At 47.3% G+C, this 16,345-nt stretch overlaps 1 protein-coding gene across 3 annotated transcripts in view; it reads left to right on the top strand.

The window, feature by feature from the left end:
- The window catches only part of LOC111158993 (RAB7A, member RAS oncogene family), a 73,795-nt gene extending 60,488 nt beyond the window's left edge, over positions 1-13,307 (top strand). For 2 of the 3 annotated variants that reach the window (XM_022521348.1, XM_022521349.1), the window contains exons 4-6: positions 5,965-6,183; positions 7,751-7,879; positions 11,818-13,307. In XM_022521348.1, coding sequence (XP_022377056.1) covers positions 5,965-6,183; positions 7,751-7,879; positions 11,818-11,913 — 444 coding nt within the window. In that variant the 3' untranslated portion in view covers positions 11,914-13,307. Of the gene's footprint in view, positions 1-5,964; positions 6,184-7,750; positions 7,880-10,911; positions 10,984-11,817 lie in introns of those variants that run through there. The other variant, XM_022521350.1, reaches the window with a different exon arrangement.
- The last annotated feature ends 3,038 nt before the right edge of the window (positions 13,308-16,345 follow it).

The raw sequence follows: 16,345 nt of genomic DNA, 5'->3' as shown, positions 1-16,345 counted from the left end.
ATGATCCCAGGGTCCTGGGATTGAGCCCCACATTGGGCTCCCTGCTCAAACGGGCAGCCTGCTTCTCCTTCTCCCATTCCCCCTGCTTGTGTTCCCTCTCTCACTGTGTCTTTTTCTTTCAAATAAATAAAATCTTTTTTTTTAATTAAATTTTTAAATTTTTTATAAACATATAATGTATTTTTATACCCAGGGGTACAGGTCTGTGAATCGCCAGGTTTACACACTTCACAGCACTCACCATAACACATACCCTCCCCAATGTCCATAACCCCACCCCCCTCTCCTTTCCCCCTCACCCCAGCAACCCTGTTTGTTTTGCGAGATTAAGAGCACTACCCCAAAGATACAGATGTAGTGAAAAGAAGGGCCATCTGTACCCCAGTGTTTATAGCAGCAGTGGCCACGGTCGCCAAACTGTGGAAAGAACCAAGATGCCTTTCAACGGATGAATGGATAAGGAAGATGTGGTCCATATATACTATGGAGTATTATGCCTCCATCAGAAAGGATGAATACCCAACTTTTGTAGCAACATGGACGGGACTGGAAGAGATTATGCTGAGTGAAATAAGTCAAGCAGAGAGAGTCAATTATCATATGGTTTCACTTAATTGTGGAGCATAACAAATAGCATGGAGGACATGGGGAGATGGAGAGGAGAAGGGAGTTGAGGGAAATTGGAAGGGGAGGTGAACCATGAGAGACTATGGACTCTAAAAAACAATCTGTGGGTTTTGAAGGGGCGGAGGGTGGGAGGTTGGGAGGTTGGGGGAACCAGGTGGTGGGTATTAGAGAGGGCACGGATTGCATGGAGCACTGAGTGTGGTGAAAAAACAATGAATACTGTTTCGCTGAAAAGAAAAAGTCACGGTTCGTCTAATAAAATTTTTTTTAAGAAAGATTTTATTTATTTGAGAGAGCGTGCGCAGGTCAGGGTGGGGGTGGGGTGGCGGAGAGGAGCAAAGGGAGGAGGAGAAGCAGACTTACCGCTGCGCAGGGAACCTGACTCGGGGCTCAGTCCCAGGACCCCAGGGTCATGACCTGAGCTGAAGACAGACACTTAACCAACTGAGCCACCCAGGCGCCCCAAATTTTAAAGTTAATAAAGCATATTGCTATAAATGTACAGACATGGAAGGGGGGGAAAGGCTGACAAAAATCAAGCTTTGACTGGAGTATAGGGAGTAGAATATTCTCAAGCTGATGGTGGGAGTATATCCGGGCAGACCTTATCAGTAGAGACTACCATTTTGCTCTCCCTTGTTGAGCATGTGCAGTGCTCTGTCTAGGAAGAGAGCCCAGAGAATCTGAGCTCTGGCCATAGGAAGAGAACTCATTGCTGCTGAGATGCCCAGGGAATAGAGTGTGTGTATTAAGACAATGGGATGCTATATGGCCCTTCACTTTGGAAAAAAGGCAAGCTGCAAAAAGATGTACAAGATCCTTACTATTTATGTAGGCATTTAACTTCTCAGGAGCCATTTAGCCTGGGAGGGAAAGGGAATTATGTGAGGAAGGGTTAACTCTGTTTCTGTTAAAAAAAGAAAAGAAGCGGGACGCCTGGGTGGCTTAGTTGGTTGGGCAGTTGCCTTCGGCTCAGGTCATGATCCCAGCGTCCCGGGATCAAGTCTCACATGGGGCTCCTTGCTCGGTGGGGAGCCTGCTTCTCCTCTGCTGCCACTCAGCCTGCCTGTGCTCGCTCGCTCTCTCTCTCTCTGACAAATAAATAAAATCTTAAAAAAAAAAAAAAAGAAGAAAGAAAAGAAGGGGCACCTGGGTGGCTCAGTGGGTTAAAGCCTCTGCCCTTCAGCTAAGGTCATGATCCCAGGGTCCTGGGATCGAGCCCCACATCTGGCTGTCTGCTCAGCAGGGAGCCTGCTTCCCTTCCTCTCTCTGCTTGCCTCTCTGCTTACTTGTGATCTCTGCCTGTCAAATAAACAAAGTCTTTAAAAAAAAAAAAAGAAAAGAAAAAGCCTCTGCCTTCAGCTCAGGTCATGATCCCGGGGTCCTGGGATCAAGCCTCACATCGGACTCCCTGCTTGGCGGGGATCCTGCTTCCTCCTCTCTCTCTCTGCCTGCCTCTCTGCCTACTTGTGATCTCTGTCTGTCAAATAAATAAATAAAATGTTTAAAAAAAAAAAAAAAGAACATACTTCTTCTTCTTCTTCTTCTTCTTTTTTTTTTTTTTATGACAGAGCTAGGGAGAGGGGGAACACAAGCACAGGGGAGGGGGAGAGGGAAAAGCAGGCTTCCCGCTGAGCAGGGAGCCTGATGTGGAGCTTGATCCCAGGACCCTGGTATTGTGACCTGAGCTAAAAGCAGACACTTAAAGACTGAGCCACCCAGGCATCCCAGAAAATAAGATATTTCAATTAAAATTCATATTAAAATTTTTAAAATTTTAGGACTGTACTTTTCTAGGTGTGAAGATAAATTAATTTTTGAAAGTTGCTAAGAGGCCACCTGGGTGCTCAGTCAGTTGAGCATCTGCCTTCGGCTCATGATCTCAGGGTCCCACTTTGGGCTCCCTGCTCGGCGGGAAGCCTGCTTCTCCCTCTATCTCTAACCCCCCCACCTCCACCCCACTGCTTCTGCACACGTTCTCTCTCTCATATAAATAAATAGAATATATATATTTTTTAAGTTGTTAAGAATAACCACAGTTTTCCAACTTGACTTCTTAGTGCCTTACTCTGTCTTCTCTGTGTATGAGCATTCCAAGTACCCATTTGGGTCTCTCAAGAGTCCTAGAGTTCTTACGTAATTCTCCTCTTGCGATTCTGTCCTAAAGCAATCAGAAATACAGGAGAGGCTCTGTAAGTTAGCCTTTGTTACGGAGGTCCTTACGGTTGAAGAAATTTGGCGGCGGTATGTTTTCAAAGAACAAGAATAAAACTGCTCGCTGAGTTCTTGGGCACCAGTAGAGGCGTGAGCTGCTGTCCGCACCGTGGGCAGAGAGGCGGATGGGGCGGAGCCCAGTGACGCGTGCTGTAAGATTTCAGCTACACAAAACCCCGCAGTGTGGATGCCTAGAATGACACATGAGCTCATGAAGATGGTCTCTGTGTGGGAGGGTGCCCAGTGTTTCAGGGGGTTTCTGGCTTTGGCTTTACTTACCCAAATGTTTACATAGTAACAGTGTTACTCCTCTCATGGGGGGAAATTTTTTTTTTTTTTTTTTTTTAATTTGTCAAAGTCTAGATTTAAGTTCTGGGTTTTTCCTCCTTTCTCTTTGTAGAAGTGGTTGTCTGTTTCTACTTTTCTTATTGTATGACCAGGCTCTTGAGGAACTCTTGAGTTCCCCACTCCATTGATCAGCCTCCCTGTTAATGACAAAGGGTTCCTTTTTTTCACTCGGAGACATAAATTCACTGTAGGACATTGGGAAAGCAGAAAAACTCAAAAGCAGACACCACCAGCAGTCCCTGTACTGGTTATCCACTGGCAACAGAGATCGAATTTTGTCTACACATACATGCTTTGTCTGTTGTGTTGGGAGTTGCATGCAGTTCCCCATCGCGATGAGAGGCAGGTAGAATAATTGCCTTTGAGTTTGTTCGTATGGCTCTTCACGCTTACATGGAAGTCATCCTCACTTCGCTCTGGTTCTCTTTGAGTGGCTGCTGCCTTTATCAGTGGCCTGAGCACTCCTGTGCCCCACACAGACATTCATGACAGCCTCCTACCTCTACTCCACAGTCAGGCTGACCTCCCACTGCTGTCACGGCAAGTCCTAGTTTAGAAAGGTTCTTCCCAGAGTGAAGTGCATGTAGATAGTGTGTATAGTGGTTGGGGTTTCCTGGGAACGGAGTGGACTGCCAGGGTCAGGCTCTCTGCTCTCGGAGTTGTGGCCAAGAGTCCTGGCAGCCACGTTTTCATGTACTGGTTATGGAGGGTCATGCACATTGGGAGAAAAGGCAGAGGCAGGCTTCTCAGGACTGTCCTCCTCTTAAGAGTAACGCTTGGGCTCTTGACTGTTTGACAAAAAGTTGAAATGTGCACTTTTGCTCAGCCCTGACATTGGTGACCACAGTAGTCCCCTTCCAGGCTGTTCTTGGCCAGTCTGTGGGCCAGAGTTTAGCGTGTGTAGTCATAATTGCTTCATTGGACCTTTGTTAGGGGTTCTGAGTGCTGCTTCCAGACCTCCCGTCAGTATTTAAGTTCTGGCTCTGCCCCTGCTTGTGGCAGTGTCATTTGAGCCAGTCAACTCTCTGGGTTGGTTTTTAGGACACATTAGGTTTTAGGACTCCTTTCAGAGAATATTTTGGGAGGTGTTAGGGGATTTAGTAGAAGATCATGAGCTTTGATTACATTGGTAGTTTTTGTTTGTTTTTTGTTTTTTTAAAGATTTTATTTATTTATTTTGACAGAGATCACAAGTAGGCAGAGAAGCAGAGAGAGAGAGAGAGAGAGGAGGAAGCAGGCTCCCCGCTGAGCAGAGAGCCCAATGCAGGGCTCAATCCCAGGATCCTGGAATCATGACCTGAGCCGAAGGCAGAGGCTTTAACCCACTGAGCCACCCAGGCGCCCCTACATTGGTAGTTTTAAAGAAAGGCAAATTCCATATTACCGCCCTGTCCTATGTTATTTCTTTTGTGCATATTTACTTATTCTAATCAGGCATCATAACCTCGTCCTCTGTGGTGCTCTTCCTACCTGAACTGGGAGCGCAGTCTGTGTATGGCCTAGTGACACTGGGCAGGTTCCCCACGTGTTCTGGATCACCTGGAGAGAGGCACCTCTGCTTCACGGGGGAGGGCAACCATCCTGCAAAATTTGGTTCTGGGAATAAAACTATAGGGGCCCAGTCCACACTCCCATTTTGGTTTAAACCCTGGGCCTTTTGGGGTAGTTGGCTGGTGATTTAGACGTAAAGTTGGCATTTTTTTTTTTTTAAAGATTTTTATTCATCTGACAGGGAGAGATCACAAGTAGGCAGCGAGGCAGGCAGAGAGTGGGGGGGGGGGAAGCAGGCTCCCTGCTGAGCAGAAGCCTGATGTGGGGCTCGATGCCAGAACCCTGAGATCATGACCTGAGCTGAAGGCAGAGGCTCAACCCACCAAGCCACCCAGGTGCCCCTAAAGTTGGCATTTATTTGGGTTATAAAGGATGGTCCAAGTTCTTAGGTTATTCTGAAGCTCAGTGGGTTCCCTGCAAACAATGAATGCACCAGTTAAAGACCCATGTCAGCTAGAAGTAATGGTTTGCTGCTTCTGACCCAAGCACTTTCTTAAACCTGGTGAAACCTGGTGACTTGCTGGGGGGTGTGGAAACTATTCCTCAGAACACTCATCATCTCTCAGGCTGACGAGGGCGGCCTTGTTAGGGATCTAGGGCAGTAAGGAAATCCATCCTTGCTCTTGAACTTAGCATGGCAGTGAACGACAGGAAGTTCTTTGAGCTGGTCATTAGTACCTGGTGTTCTTTTGATTAAAAGCTGGCGTTCGCCTCTCTTCTAAAGTATGTTTTTGTTGTCTTTCCCCTCATCTTTCTCTGTCAAGTGTTTTTGTTTGCTTTCTTATTATTGAGTCATAATATAAATAAAACAATGATTTTTAGCTAAACTTTATATACAGTAAAATATGTAGATTTAAATGTACAGTTCATTTGTAATCACCTCCCTATGTATCCATCACCTGCCAAAATTTCCCAGAGGACCTAGATCTTAAGTTTACATTGTGAATTTTACATAAATATCTCTTCATTGGACCACCGCCCAGATCAAGATTAAAAACATTCTCTAGCAGGGTTCAGACTGGGTGCCCGTGCCCCACAGAACATGCGCTCACGTGCGCCCTCTTGTCTGGGCGGGGTGGGGTACCCAGTGCTGCGCTCTGCTTGCCGAGTGCTGCGGTCTGTGGTCACTTGGCTCTCAGTGGCTCCATGATGCAGCGCGTTTCCTCTGGTGTCCCCCACTCCTAGTGCTGGGCCCCCCGAGGAATAATGTTCTGTCTTCCGCAGATCTGGGACACAGCAGGCCAGGAGCGGTTCCAGTCCCTTGGTGTGGCCTTCTACAGAGGCGCAGACTGCTGCGTTCTGGTGTTTGACGTTACTGCCCCCAACACATTCAAAACTCTCGATAGCTGGAGAGATGAGTTTCTCATCCAGGCCAGTCCCCGGGATCCTGAAAACTTCCCCTTCGTTGTGTTGGGAAACAAGATTGACCTCGAAAACAGACAAGTAAGTGCTGAAGATAATGGGAATCTTCCGTGTGGAGGCTTATGAATCTGCCCTCATTTAGGTCGTGGCTGCTGGGCCGCCTTTTGAAAGTGGCAACTAAGTTTTAGATGACAGGTACTGTTTTAGCTTTGATTGGTAAAAAGCCATGCTGCCTTAGGACCAGTCCCGTGTGTGTGTGTGTGTGTGTGTGTGTGTGTGTGTGTGTGTGTGTGTGTCGCCCCAGAGTGGGGTAGAGGGGAGGGATAACTAGCTAGTTACCTGCCCAGCCCTTGGGCCTTGCTTCCTAATCTGCTCAAGGCCTACCATTTTGCTTTCCCCTGTGGCAAAACGGGGACGGACCGTGAACGTCTGCGGTGGTATTCCCTTTGAAATTATGCCAACAGAGTACCAAGTGCATTTTGTGGAATTGCCTGTGGTGGCCATCGTTTCGGTTGCCATGAAATAATTTGACTTCAGGCTGGTTGCAGTGTGCATTTTGGTCTTTTGGATTTAAAGGCAGAGTTCCATTTAAAGCCTGGCTCATGCACTTTTTACTTGGGAATATTTCTTGGAGTCTGAATCTTGACTTATGTAACAAGAATACTCTGGGATCAGATGACAGTGTACCCAAAAGCCCTGGCACCTAGAAGAGCTTGGGGAATGGTGGCTTTCTGGTTGGCCTGTTTCTGTTTTCTTCTCCTGTGAAAGGCACTGGCTTCTAAGGTGACTTGTGGTTTGGTGGGCTCTGTGCGAAGCCCAGATGGCTCCAGAAAAGTACCTGTGGGAACGTGAACTGTCTTCCGGTCAGCTGCCTTTTGAAGACCAGGACCCAGGAGACTCGGTTTACGTGCCCGTGCTGTGTCAGGCCACCTGTGACTTTGGGCCATTGTCTCTGCCCTGTGAGCCTCCGTTCTCCTTCTGCACTCGAAAGGAGGGAATTAGATTTTGTCCTTCTCAAGTGCTCCTGCATTTCAGGGGCCTGCCTGGATCTCTGTGTATGTAGAAGATTGCACTTTGGGCTTTGAGTAAAATTGCTCTGGTTTACTTTGAGATAGCATTTCTCTTGGGATTGGGAGCATGGACTCTTATTTATAGCTTGGTTTATTTCTGGCCATTGATCTCTTTTTCTCCCTTTCCTAGGAGACAATCCTCTCGTTCCTGAAAGTGGGCTGGGGTGGGGAAGGAATTCGGGTAGGAGAGGCAGGGGTGTCTGTGAGAGCTGCGAATTCTGTGGCACAGGTGATGGAACCCTAGCAGTAATGGCAAGGGACTACAAACCTTAAGACCAAGTTGCCAGGCATTTCCTGGGCTGGACCTCTGAGGTCCCAAGAGGAACAGTTCTGTACTTCCCAGGCCAGCTAGCTCCTTTCATCGTCTGCCTAGAAGTATAGCTAAGGGTCAGAAACTATGGATTATAGAATGGGCTTAGGTGTGAGGCCTAGCTGTGCTATACAAAGCCTGCAGTGTGACCTTGGACAGGTCTGCCGCCCCCTTCCTCAAACCCCTGCCACCCTCATCCAGTCTGTTCCTTTCACCTGTGCTAGCGGCTTCTGTCAGGAGCACACGTACACCCTGTTTCCTCTTCCAGGTGGCCACAAAGCGGGCACAGGCCTGGTGCTACAGCAAAAACAACATTCCCTACTTCGAGACCAGTGCCAAGGAGGCCATCAATGTGGAGCAGGCGTTCCAGACAATTGCACGGAATGCACTTAAACAGGTGGGTCTCTCGCAGCTGTCTGGCTCCCTCTGGTGACTGACCATCGGCCTAGCCCCTGCCTTGCTTTCTTGTCCTTAATCTTTCTTAGCTCTTTCTTCTGTGTAGCCAGAAAAACCCATTTGTTTATCTGGGAAGGTCATGAGGCGTTCCACTAAAGCTTCCAGAAAATTCCACTTGCTTGTGAATAACCTCTACAGTGCGAGGGCAGCGAAGATGCGCTGAGGCCACCCTTATTTGGGGACGTTCTTGTTCCCCTTGCATGCTGTCCGATGAGACCCCTAGGAGCCCCCGGTCAGACGGTTCCCTCTACTGAAGGAGGGGACAAACTCATCATTAGATCCAGTTTTGTTTTGTTTTCCTCATCTCTGAGCTTGCATACCCTCCTCTATCAGATAATATTTGCCGCAGGGTGGTTGTGAGGACGGAAAGAGACGGGCGCACTCCTGGCGTTCTCCTGAGTGGTTGTGTTTGACCACCAGAAGTTCTAGGAATTGTATTCCTTGAGTGAGGTTTTCTTTCTCCTTTATGGTTTACTCACCTGTTCTTGTTGGCATGAGGGAGTGGAATGCTCTGTTGATTCAGCAGGTCTTCGGGGCCAGTGAGTTAAGACAGATCATGAGGCACTGTCCGTGCTCTGTGATGTCAGACTCGGGAGCGGGTGAGTGTCAGAAGTGAGGCGCGCGCCAGAAGATGCGGAGAGCATCTTGATGAGGCACATGGTGGCTGTAAAGGGCAAGGCGGGTTCTGCGAGCTCCAGGAAGCTGGGTTTATAGAAAGCACCAGTTCTCAGCAGGCCAGGGCATCTGGACCTCTGGGCAGGGAACTAACTTGGTTGTTCCAAGGGCTGGACTGAGTGTTCTGTGATGAAAGGGATTGATGCACCCAAAACGCTCAGAGCCCCTGCTGAGCGCCCCTGATGCTAACAGGATGCGGGCCTGAGGGGTTTGCCACCTGCTCTCCCCCTTCCTTTAACCCACCTTCACACCTAGGTCAGGAACCGAATATGCTTTTCCTCATGTTCCTACGCTTGTTTGCAAATCGAAACAGGTCTGAGGAGTTGTTTCCACCAACTCCCTGTTGACTGGCACCACTGTCAGTTTTTCTCTCTGGATATTGCTGTCCTGGCAGCCTTATTAGAATGTTTTTTTGTTCCTACACGCTAGCCTCTCAGGAGTAAGATCGTTAGATTGAAAGGTATATGTGCTTTCAAAAGATGGTGCCAGATTGCTTTCCTCGAGGACGGTAGTACTTCAGTCCTTTCTCTTCCCTGCTCAGCAGCAAGTGGCCGGCGCCATCTGGAACTCTGCTGCCGCGCTGCCTGTCACTGGGCCCCTGCTGCACGCCGTGAGCACCTGGCACTGGCCCGGGTGCCCATCACTCCTGTGAGCGAATTAACTTGACTGGTATTGCAAGTGACTTTTCCAACTCTGTTGTCTCCCTGGGGCATAGAGAAAAGTAATTTTTTTTAGGTATGTCATTTTAAATGTCTGGATTTCCTGTGTCTAGATTATTTATTGTCTAATTCAATTGAACTTATTTTGGCTTATGGCAGGAAATTAGGGACTCAACGTTTTTCTTTTAGAGGGATAGTCAGTTGTTTCAGATATTAGTAGCAGATTGTTAGATAAACCACTTTCCCCTGTGGATTGAGGCATTACCTTTGTATACTAAATGCTTGTGTATATTGGGATCCTTTTCTGGTCTGCCCACTTTGTTCGGCAGCGTGCATGTTCCTTGCCTGGACCGTTGGGATTTGACTGCCTTTATGGTGTAGTATCCCCTCTGCCAGGCAAGTCTCCCTCCACTGACAGGAGGTTTTTTGGGGGTTTTTTTCTTGGCTATTTTGGTGCATTTTCCATTTAGACTGAGAATTTTATTGCAGTTCCACCTTCTTTCCTCACCCTTCCCAAATACAAAACCTTATTGAGATTCTGTTTGTGATTCCGCATTAGCTCCGTCTTACTAGTGTGCTCTGGGTACCGTCACAAAGTATTGCAGACTGGGTAGCAGAACAGCAGGCTTTATCTGCCCTCAGTTCTGGAGGCCGGAAGCTTAAAATCAAGGTGCCAGCGAATTCAGTTTCTGCAGAGGGCTCTCTCACCCGTTTTTGCAGACTGCCGTCTTTCTCCTTGTGTCCTCTGGTGTGTGGCTTTTCCTCTGTGCTGACAGAGAGCGAGAGCAAGCACGAGCAAGTGGGGAAACACACACACACACACACACACACACACACACACACACACACGTGCGCACACACTCCCCATGTCTCTTCTTAGAAGGACACACTCATCCTGTCAAATCAGGACCCCACCCTTAATGACCTCATTTCACCTTCATTACTTTCTTAATCATAATACTAGCACCATGGGGATTAGGATTTCAACATAGAAATTTTGGAGAGACACAAACCTTCAGTCCATAACAGCTGTTATTTTAGGTCTTGTGTGCTTGTCCTTCAATAAAACTGTATCGTTTTTCACATCCTTTGCCTTTCATATTAAATATTCTCCTAGGTGCTGGTGGAAATGTGAAATGATGCACCCACTTTGGAAAGCAGTCTGGCAGTTCCTCAAAAAGTTAAACGTGTCACCCTGTGACCCAGCAGTTCCACTCCTAGGTGCATACCCAGGAGAAACAAAAACCTGTCCACACAAAGTCTCGTACATGAGTATTTGTAATAGCATTACTCATAATAGCCAAAAGGCAGAAACAAAGAAGTGTCCATCAAATGAAATATCCAAGATAGGCCAGTCTATTAAGACAGAAGATGTCAGTGGTTGCCAAGGCTTGAGAGTGTCTGGGGAGTGACTGTCAATAGGGGCAGGGTTTCCATGGGGTGAAGAAAGTCTGTGGAATTAGTGGTGATAGTTGTTCAACTTTGTGAATACGCTAAAAACCACTGAATTGTACGCTCCGTGGTCTGTCTCAGTAGACCTTCTTCCCATGTGTATTCCTTGGAGGTTTTTACTTTTATAGAACAGTTCCTGTCACTTAGGTTCTCAGTGTTTAAGTGACAAATTGTTTTCTTATACCAGGAAGTGGACAGCTGCTGTGCACTGGACCCATGTTATTTCAGCAAAAAGTCACACTAAACTGACCACAGTCCATCTCCTGTGACCTCTCACCATGGTTGCTGATACAATTCATCCATAGCTGGTTTCTGAGTATGCGGCATTTAGAGGCAAAACCCTCCTAAGCCTTTGGAAGAAAAGGAAAATGGAGGGGTGCCTGGGTGGCTCAGTCATTAAGCGTCTGCCTTCAGCTCAGGTCATGATCTCAGGGTCCTGGGATCGAGCCCCACAGCGGGCTCCCTGCTCAGCAGGAAGCCTGCTTCTCCCACTCCCCCCACTTGTGTTCCCTCTTGCTCGCTGTCTCTCTCTGTCAAATAAATAAAGAAAAGAAGAAAAAGAAAGTGGACCGTTAGTCCAGAAAAATGAATGGCAAACAGGGGACTAGAGGAATGTTTTGGGACTGAGAGGGCAGGTAGCACTCATGCTCCAGCCCACACTTGCCTTGTGGAAGTGCTGAGAGCTGCCAAAATCCAGCCCGTGTTGAAGTCTTTCGGAGTGTTGGCGGTGGTACGCTACGGAGCGCTCAGAAAGCATCTGTGAGCTGGCTGTGGTCCCCAAGCCACCAGATTTCCATCGTGATGGTGGAGAGCGTGAGTCAGCTGTGTCCTGACTGCTCCACGCTGATCGCTGCTCTTCCCGCTCGGTTTCTCTCTTCACATTGTCACAGGGTTGTCATAAAACCTGTCTTGCCCTTGCTCGGCCCTTGAGAGTTGAGCACCTTCTGCCAGAGCCCTCCCTTCACCGCTACGTCTGTGCCCCAGCCCCCTGCCCACCGAGAGCCATGGGAGAGCACCACTGAGGCTGCCGCAGAGCTCGGAGCTTCCCCATACCCTCAATGACAGACCTCTCTCCCTCTCTCTCCCTGTGCAGGAAACAGAGGTGGAGCTGTACAATGAATTCCCCGAGCCCATCAAACTGGACAAGAACGACCGGGCCAAGGCCTCGGCGGAGAGCTGCAGTTGCTGAAGGGGCAGTGAGAGCAGAGCGCAGAGTCCTTCACAAACAAAGAACACACTTAGGCCTTCCAACACAAGCCCCCTCTCCTCTTCCAAACAAAACATAAAGTCATCTCTCGAATCCAGCTGCCAAAAGAAACCCCATCAAACACACCCTTACACACACACACACACACACACACACACACACACACACAGAGCCCTGACACAAGCAGACAGACTCCAGCCCAGGCCTGTGACGACTCCATCGGGGTCTGCCCACCCACCACATGAGCCCTCGTATGGCAGAGGGACAGGCAAGCCGTAGAAATCGTTCTGGGGTGGAGTCGGCATCGGAAGCTTATTCTTTTCGTCCACTGGGGAGAGAGAACTGTTTACAGTTAATCTGTGTCTAATTAGTTATCTGATTTTTTTAACGGTCTTGTGGTCTTTTTACCCCCCACCCCAACTCCCCCCCTCCTGTGAAGGCTACCACTTGGGAAGGCTGGTGCCCCATGCTTCATTACAGGCTCACACCCAGTCTGATCAGACTGAGTTTTGTATGTATCTGTTAATGCTTGTTACTTTTAACTAATCAGATCTTTTTACAGTATCCATTTATTATGTAATGCTTCTTAGAAAAGAATCTTATAGTACATGTTAATATATGCAACCAATTAAAAATGTATAAATTAGTGTAAGAAATTCTTGGATTATGTGTTTAAGTCCTGTAATGCAGGCGTGTAGGATGGAGGGTTGAACCCTGTCTGGATTGCAGAGTGTTAGCTACTCAGAATTCAGAAATCCAGCTAGAGGCAGTATTCTGTACAGTAGACACAAGAATTATGTACGCCTTTTATCAAAGACTTAAGAGCCAAAAAGCTTTTCATCTCTCCAGGGGGAAAACTGTCTAGTTCCCTTCTGTGTCTAAATTTTCCAAAAGGTTGATTTGCATAATACAGTGGTGTGTGCAATGGATAAATGAAATGACCGTTGTTTCAGAAATTACAATTCTCATTTTTTCCTCCCCCTGCGTGCCCCCCCCCCACTGCTCCATACTTGGAAACTCCCCTATTAGGTCAGCATCCTACTGATAAGAGGAAAAGGAAAATCCTAACAGATCTGTCCTAGTGATTTTACCTTTGTTCTAGAAGGCACTCCTTTCAGGGTTGTGGTATCCTTAGGTTAGCAAACCTTTTTCTCCTTTTCCCCACCAACTCCCGTATTGCCCACTATTCATTAACCTTTTTCTTTGGTATGGAACCCTGGCAGTTCTGCCCCCTCCCTAGGATCTGCCCCTGCATTGTAGCTTGCTTAACGGAGCACTTCCCCTTTTTCCAAAGGTCTACATTCTAGGGTGTGGGCCAAGTTCTTCTGTAAAGAGATGAACGTGATGCCAATAAAATGTAACAAGAACAAAGATCATCTGCCTTTGCCCTGTCTTTTTTCCTTCTTCTGGACCCTTGGCTCAGTAGAGACCATGTTAGCTAATCCCGGCCAGTGCTTTATCAAGCCGAAGAGCCCTCCATAACTGGGCACATGGGGTGCCTTAGAGGCAGAAAGGCCATGTCACGTCCAGCCCTGCAGTGCCTTTCCCTAGGTTTTGGTTTTGGTTTTTTGATCACAGTGATGGGATGTGGGGACTCTGAATGGAGAAAACACTGTCCCTATAGAGGACTAATTGTTAACTGAGTATGAGTGCTAACTTAGCCTTCGTGCTCTTCTGTTTTATAGTTGCTGACACTTAGATACCATAGTTCTGGATTTCTGATTTCTCACAGAAGAGGAGGGGGTGGCAGTAGGGCGCCCTGCATCCCAGTATTATAGCTGAGACTGAATGTATGCCACCTAGAACCAAATTTATAGACTAGTAGTGCTTCAGTCAGAGGCGTGGCGTAGGTATTGCTTCTAGAGATGCCCCATGACTAAGCTCTTGGATTCTAGTTTGCTCAACTTTTCTACATTTCCACTTCTCTGGTTCCTCAGTGGGTTCCTTTCCTCATGTCTGCTCTTGGCTCCCATTTGTGTGTTACCAGTAGCATTTTTAGAAGCTCCCAACTGGGTGCCTGGGTGGCTCAGTTGGTAAAGCGCCCTACTTGATTTCAGCTCACGTCATGATCTCATGGTTCGTGAGATCAAGCCCTACATCAGGCTGTGCGCTCTGCAGAAGTCAGCTTGGACATTCTCTTCCTCTGTCCCTCTCTCTCTCTCTCTCTCGCTGTTGCTCTCAAATAAATCTTTAAACAAAAACAGAAGCTCACAATTACAGTTCCACCATGGCTAGTACCTCATGGCCTAGATCTCTGGTTTATGGACATGTGTGACCCTCACTTCTACAAACCAAACTCCTTTTCCACGATCATACTCTCTGGTCCTAACCTTAAATCTGATAGGGAAGTGGACCTTGACCTCTGATGACAACCATCTGTCTAAAACTGATAACCATCCTGACGCTGAGATAACCACGACAGTAAGAGCTGATGGCTAAGGGGTGCCTGGGTGGCTCAGCTGACTGCTGAGTGTCCAGCGCTTGGTTTCGCCTTAGATCGGGATCTCCAGATCCTGGGATAGATCCCTGAGTCGGCCTCCCTGCTCAGCAGGGAGCCTGCTTCTCCCTCTCCCTCTGCTGCTCTCTCCCTGCTGTGTGTGTGCTCTTACGCTTGCTCTCACAAATAAATATTTTTAAAAAGTGAATTATAAATGGAGACAAACGTGTTGCTGTTTCCATTCATCTCAGTTTGTGCTAACAAGTTACTTTTGAGAAGAATGGGAATGAATTTGTTGCACTAATACAGATATGTTTAAATAGTATCCCTTAGGGACGCCTGGGTAGCTCATCGGTTAAGTTGACTGCCTTCGGCTCAGGTCATGATCCCGAGGTCCTGGGATCAAGTCCTGCCTCGAGCTTCCCACTCATTGGGGAGCCTGCTTCTCTCTCTGCCTGTTCTGCCTGCTGCTCCCCCTGCTTGTGTTCGCTCTCTCTGATGAAATCCTAGAATTTGATCAGTTGATCACATTTGAATCAATTGATGTGGAAAAAGCATTTGAGAAATATTCAAGAATTGAAGAAATAATGGAGAAAATATTTATACATTATACATCTGACAATGGATTAATATCCTATATAGATATATATAGAGAGAGAGCTCGTATATAACTCAATAGCAAAAAAATTTAAAAATGGGCAGAGGAGCTGAATAGACTTTTTCCAAAGTTAGATGGCTATTAGCTATGTGAAAAGGTGCTCACCATCACTCATCATCAGGGAAGTGCAAATCAAAACCACAGTGAGGGGGCACCTGGGTGGCTCAGTGGGTTAAAGCCTCTGCCTTCAGCTCAGGTCGTGATCCCAGGGTCCTGGGATCGAGCCCCGCATCGGGCTCTCTGCTTGGCGGGGAGCCTGCTTCCTCCTTTGTCTCTCTCTCTCTGCCTGCCTCTCTGTCTACTTGTGATCTCTGTCAAATAAATAAATAAAATCTTTAAAAAAACAAAACAAAACAAAACCACAGTGAGATACCACCAGTCAGAATGGCTAAAACCAAAAAGCTGAGAAATAACAAGTGTTGGTGAGGATGTGGAGAAAAAGGAACTCTTGGGAGAACTGGGGAGAACAGTGGGGAGGTTCCTCAAAAAATTAAAAAACAGAACTGCCACACGATCTAGCAGTCCCACATCTGGGTATTTATCCAAAGGAAATGAAAATACAATGTCAAAAGACATGCACCCCAACGTTCACTGCAGCAGCATTTATGATCATCCAGACATGGAAGCAACCTAAGTGTCCATCGATGGATAAATGGATAGGATGTGGTCCGTGTGTGTGTGTATGTGTGTGTGTGTGTGTGTGCGCACAGCTGCAAAAAGGGAAATTTTGTCATTCATGACAGCGTAGGTAGACCTTGAAGGCATTGTGCTAAGTATAAGTCACAAGAAGACACTATCATATGATCTCACTTACATGTTGAATCTTAAAAACAAACAAAAAACCTCCTAAAACTGAATGGATTGGTGGTTGGCAGAGGCAGGCAGTGGGTGAAATGAGTGAAGGTGGTCAAAGGTACATTCTTCCAGTTAGAAGCCTGTGATGTAACTGATGGACAGCATGGTGACTGTGGCTAATACTGTATTACACATTTGAAGTTTGCAAAAGAGTAAATCTTAAAAGTTTTCATCACAGGGCACCTGGGTCACTCGGTTGGTTGAACGTCTGCCTTCAACTCGGGTCATGATTCCAGGGTCCTGGGATCGAGCACCCTATGGGGCTCCCTGCTCAGCAGGGAGTCTGCTTGTCCCTCTCCCTCTACCCTTCCTCCCCACCACCCCCCCCGCATCACAAGAAAAAAATTTATAATTGTGTCAATGGATGTTAACTAGACTTACTGTGATCATTTTGCAGTATATACAAATACCAAATGTTATCTTGTACACCTGAAATTGATAAAACATGTCAATCATGGCTCAAA

The sequence above is a fragment of the Enhydra lutris genome, unplaced genomic scaffold (genome assembly GCF_002288905.1).
Source record: "Enhydra lutris kenyoni isolate GAN:26980312 unplaced genomic scaffold, ASM228890v2 scaffoldscaffold66, whole genome shotgun sequence".
NCBI lineage: Eukaryota > Metazoa > Chordata > Mammalia > Carnivora > Mustelidae > Enhydra > Enhydra lutris.
Note: the sequence above shows the minus strand (reverse complement) of the source record. Positions and strands in the feature narration are given on the sequence as shown.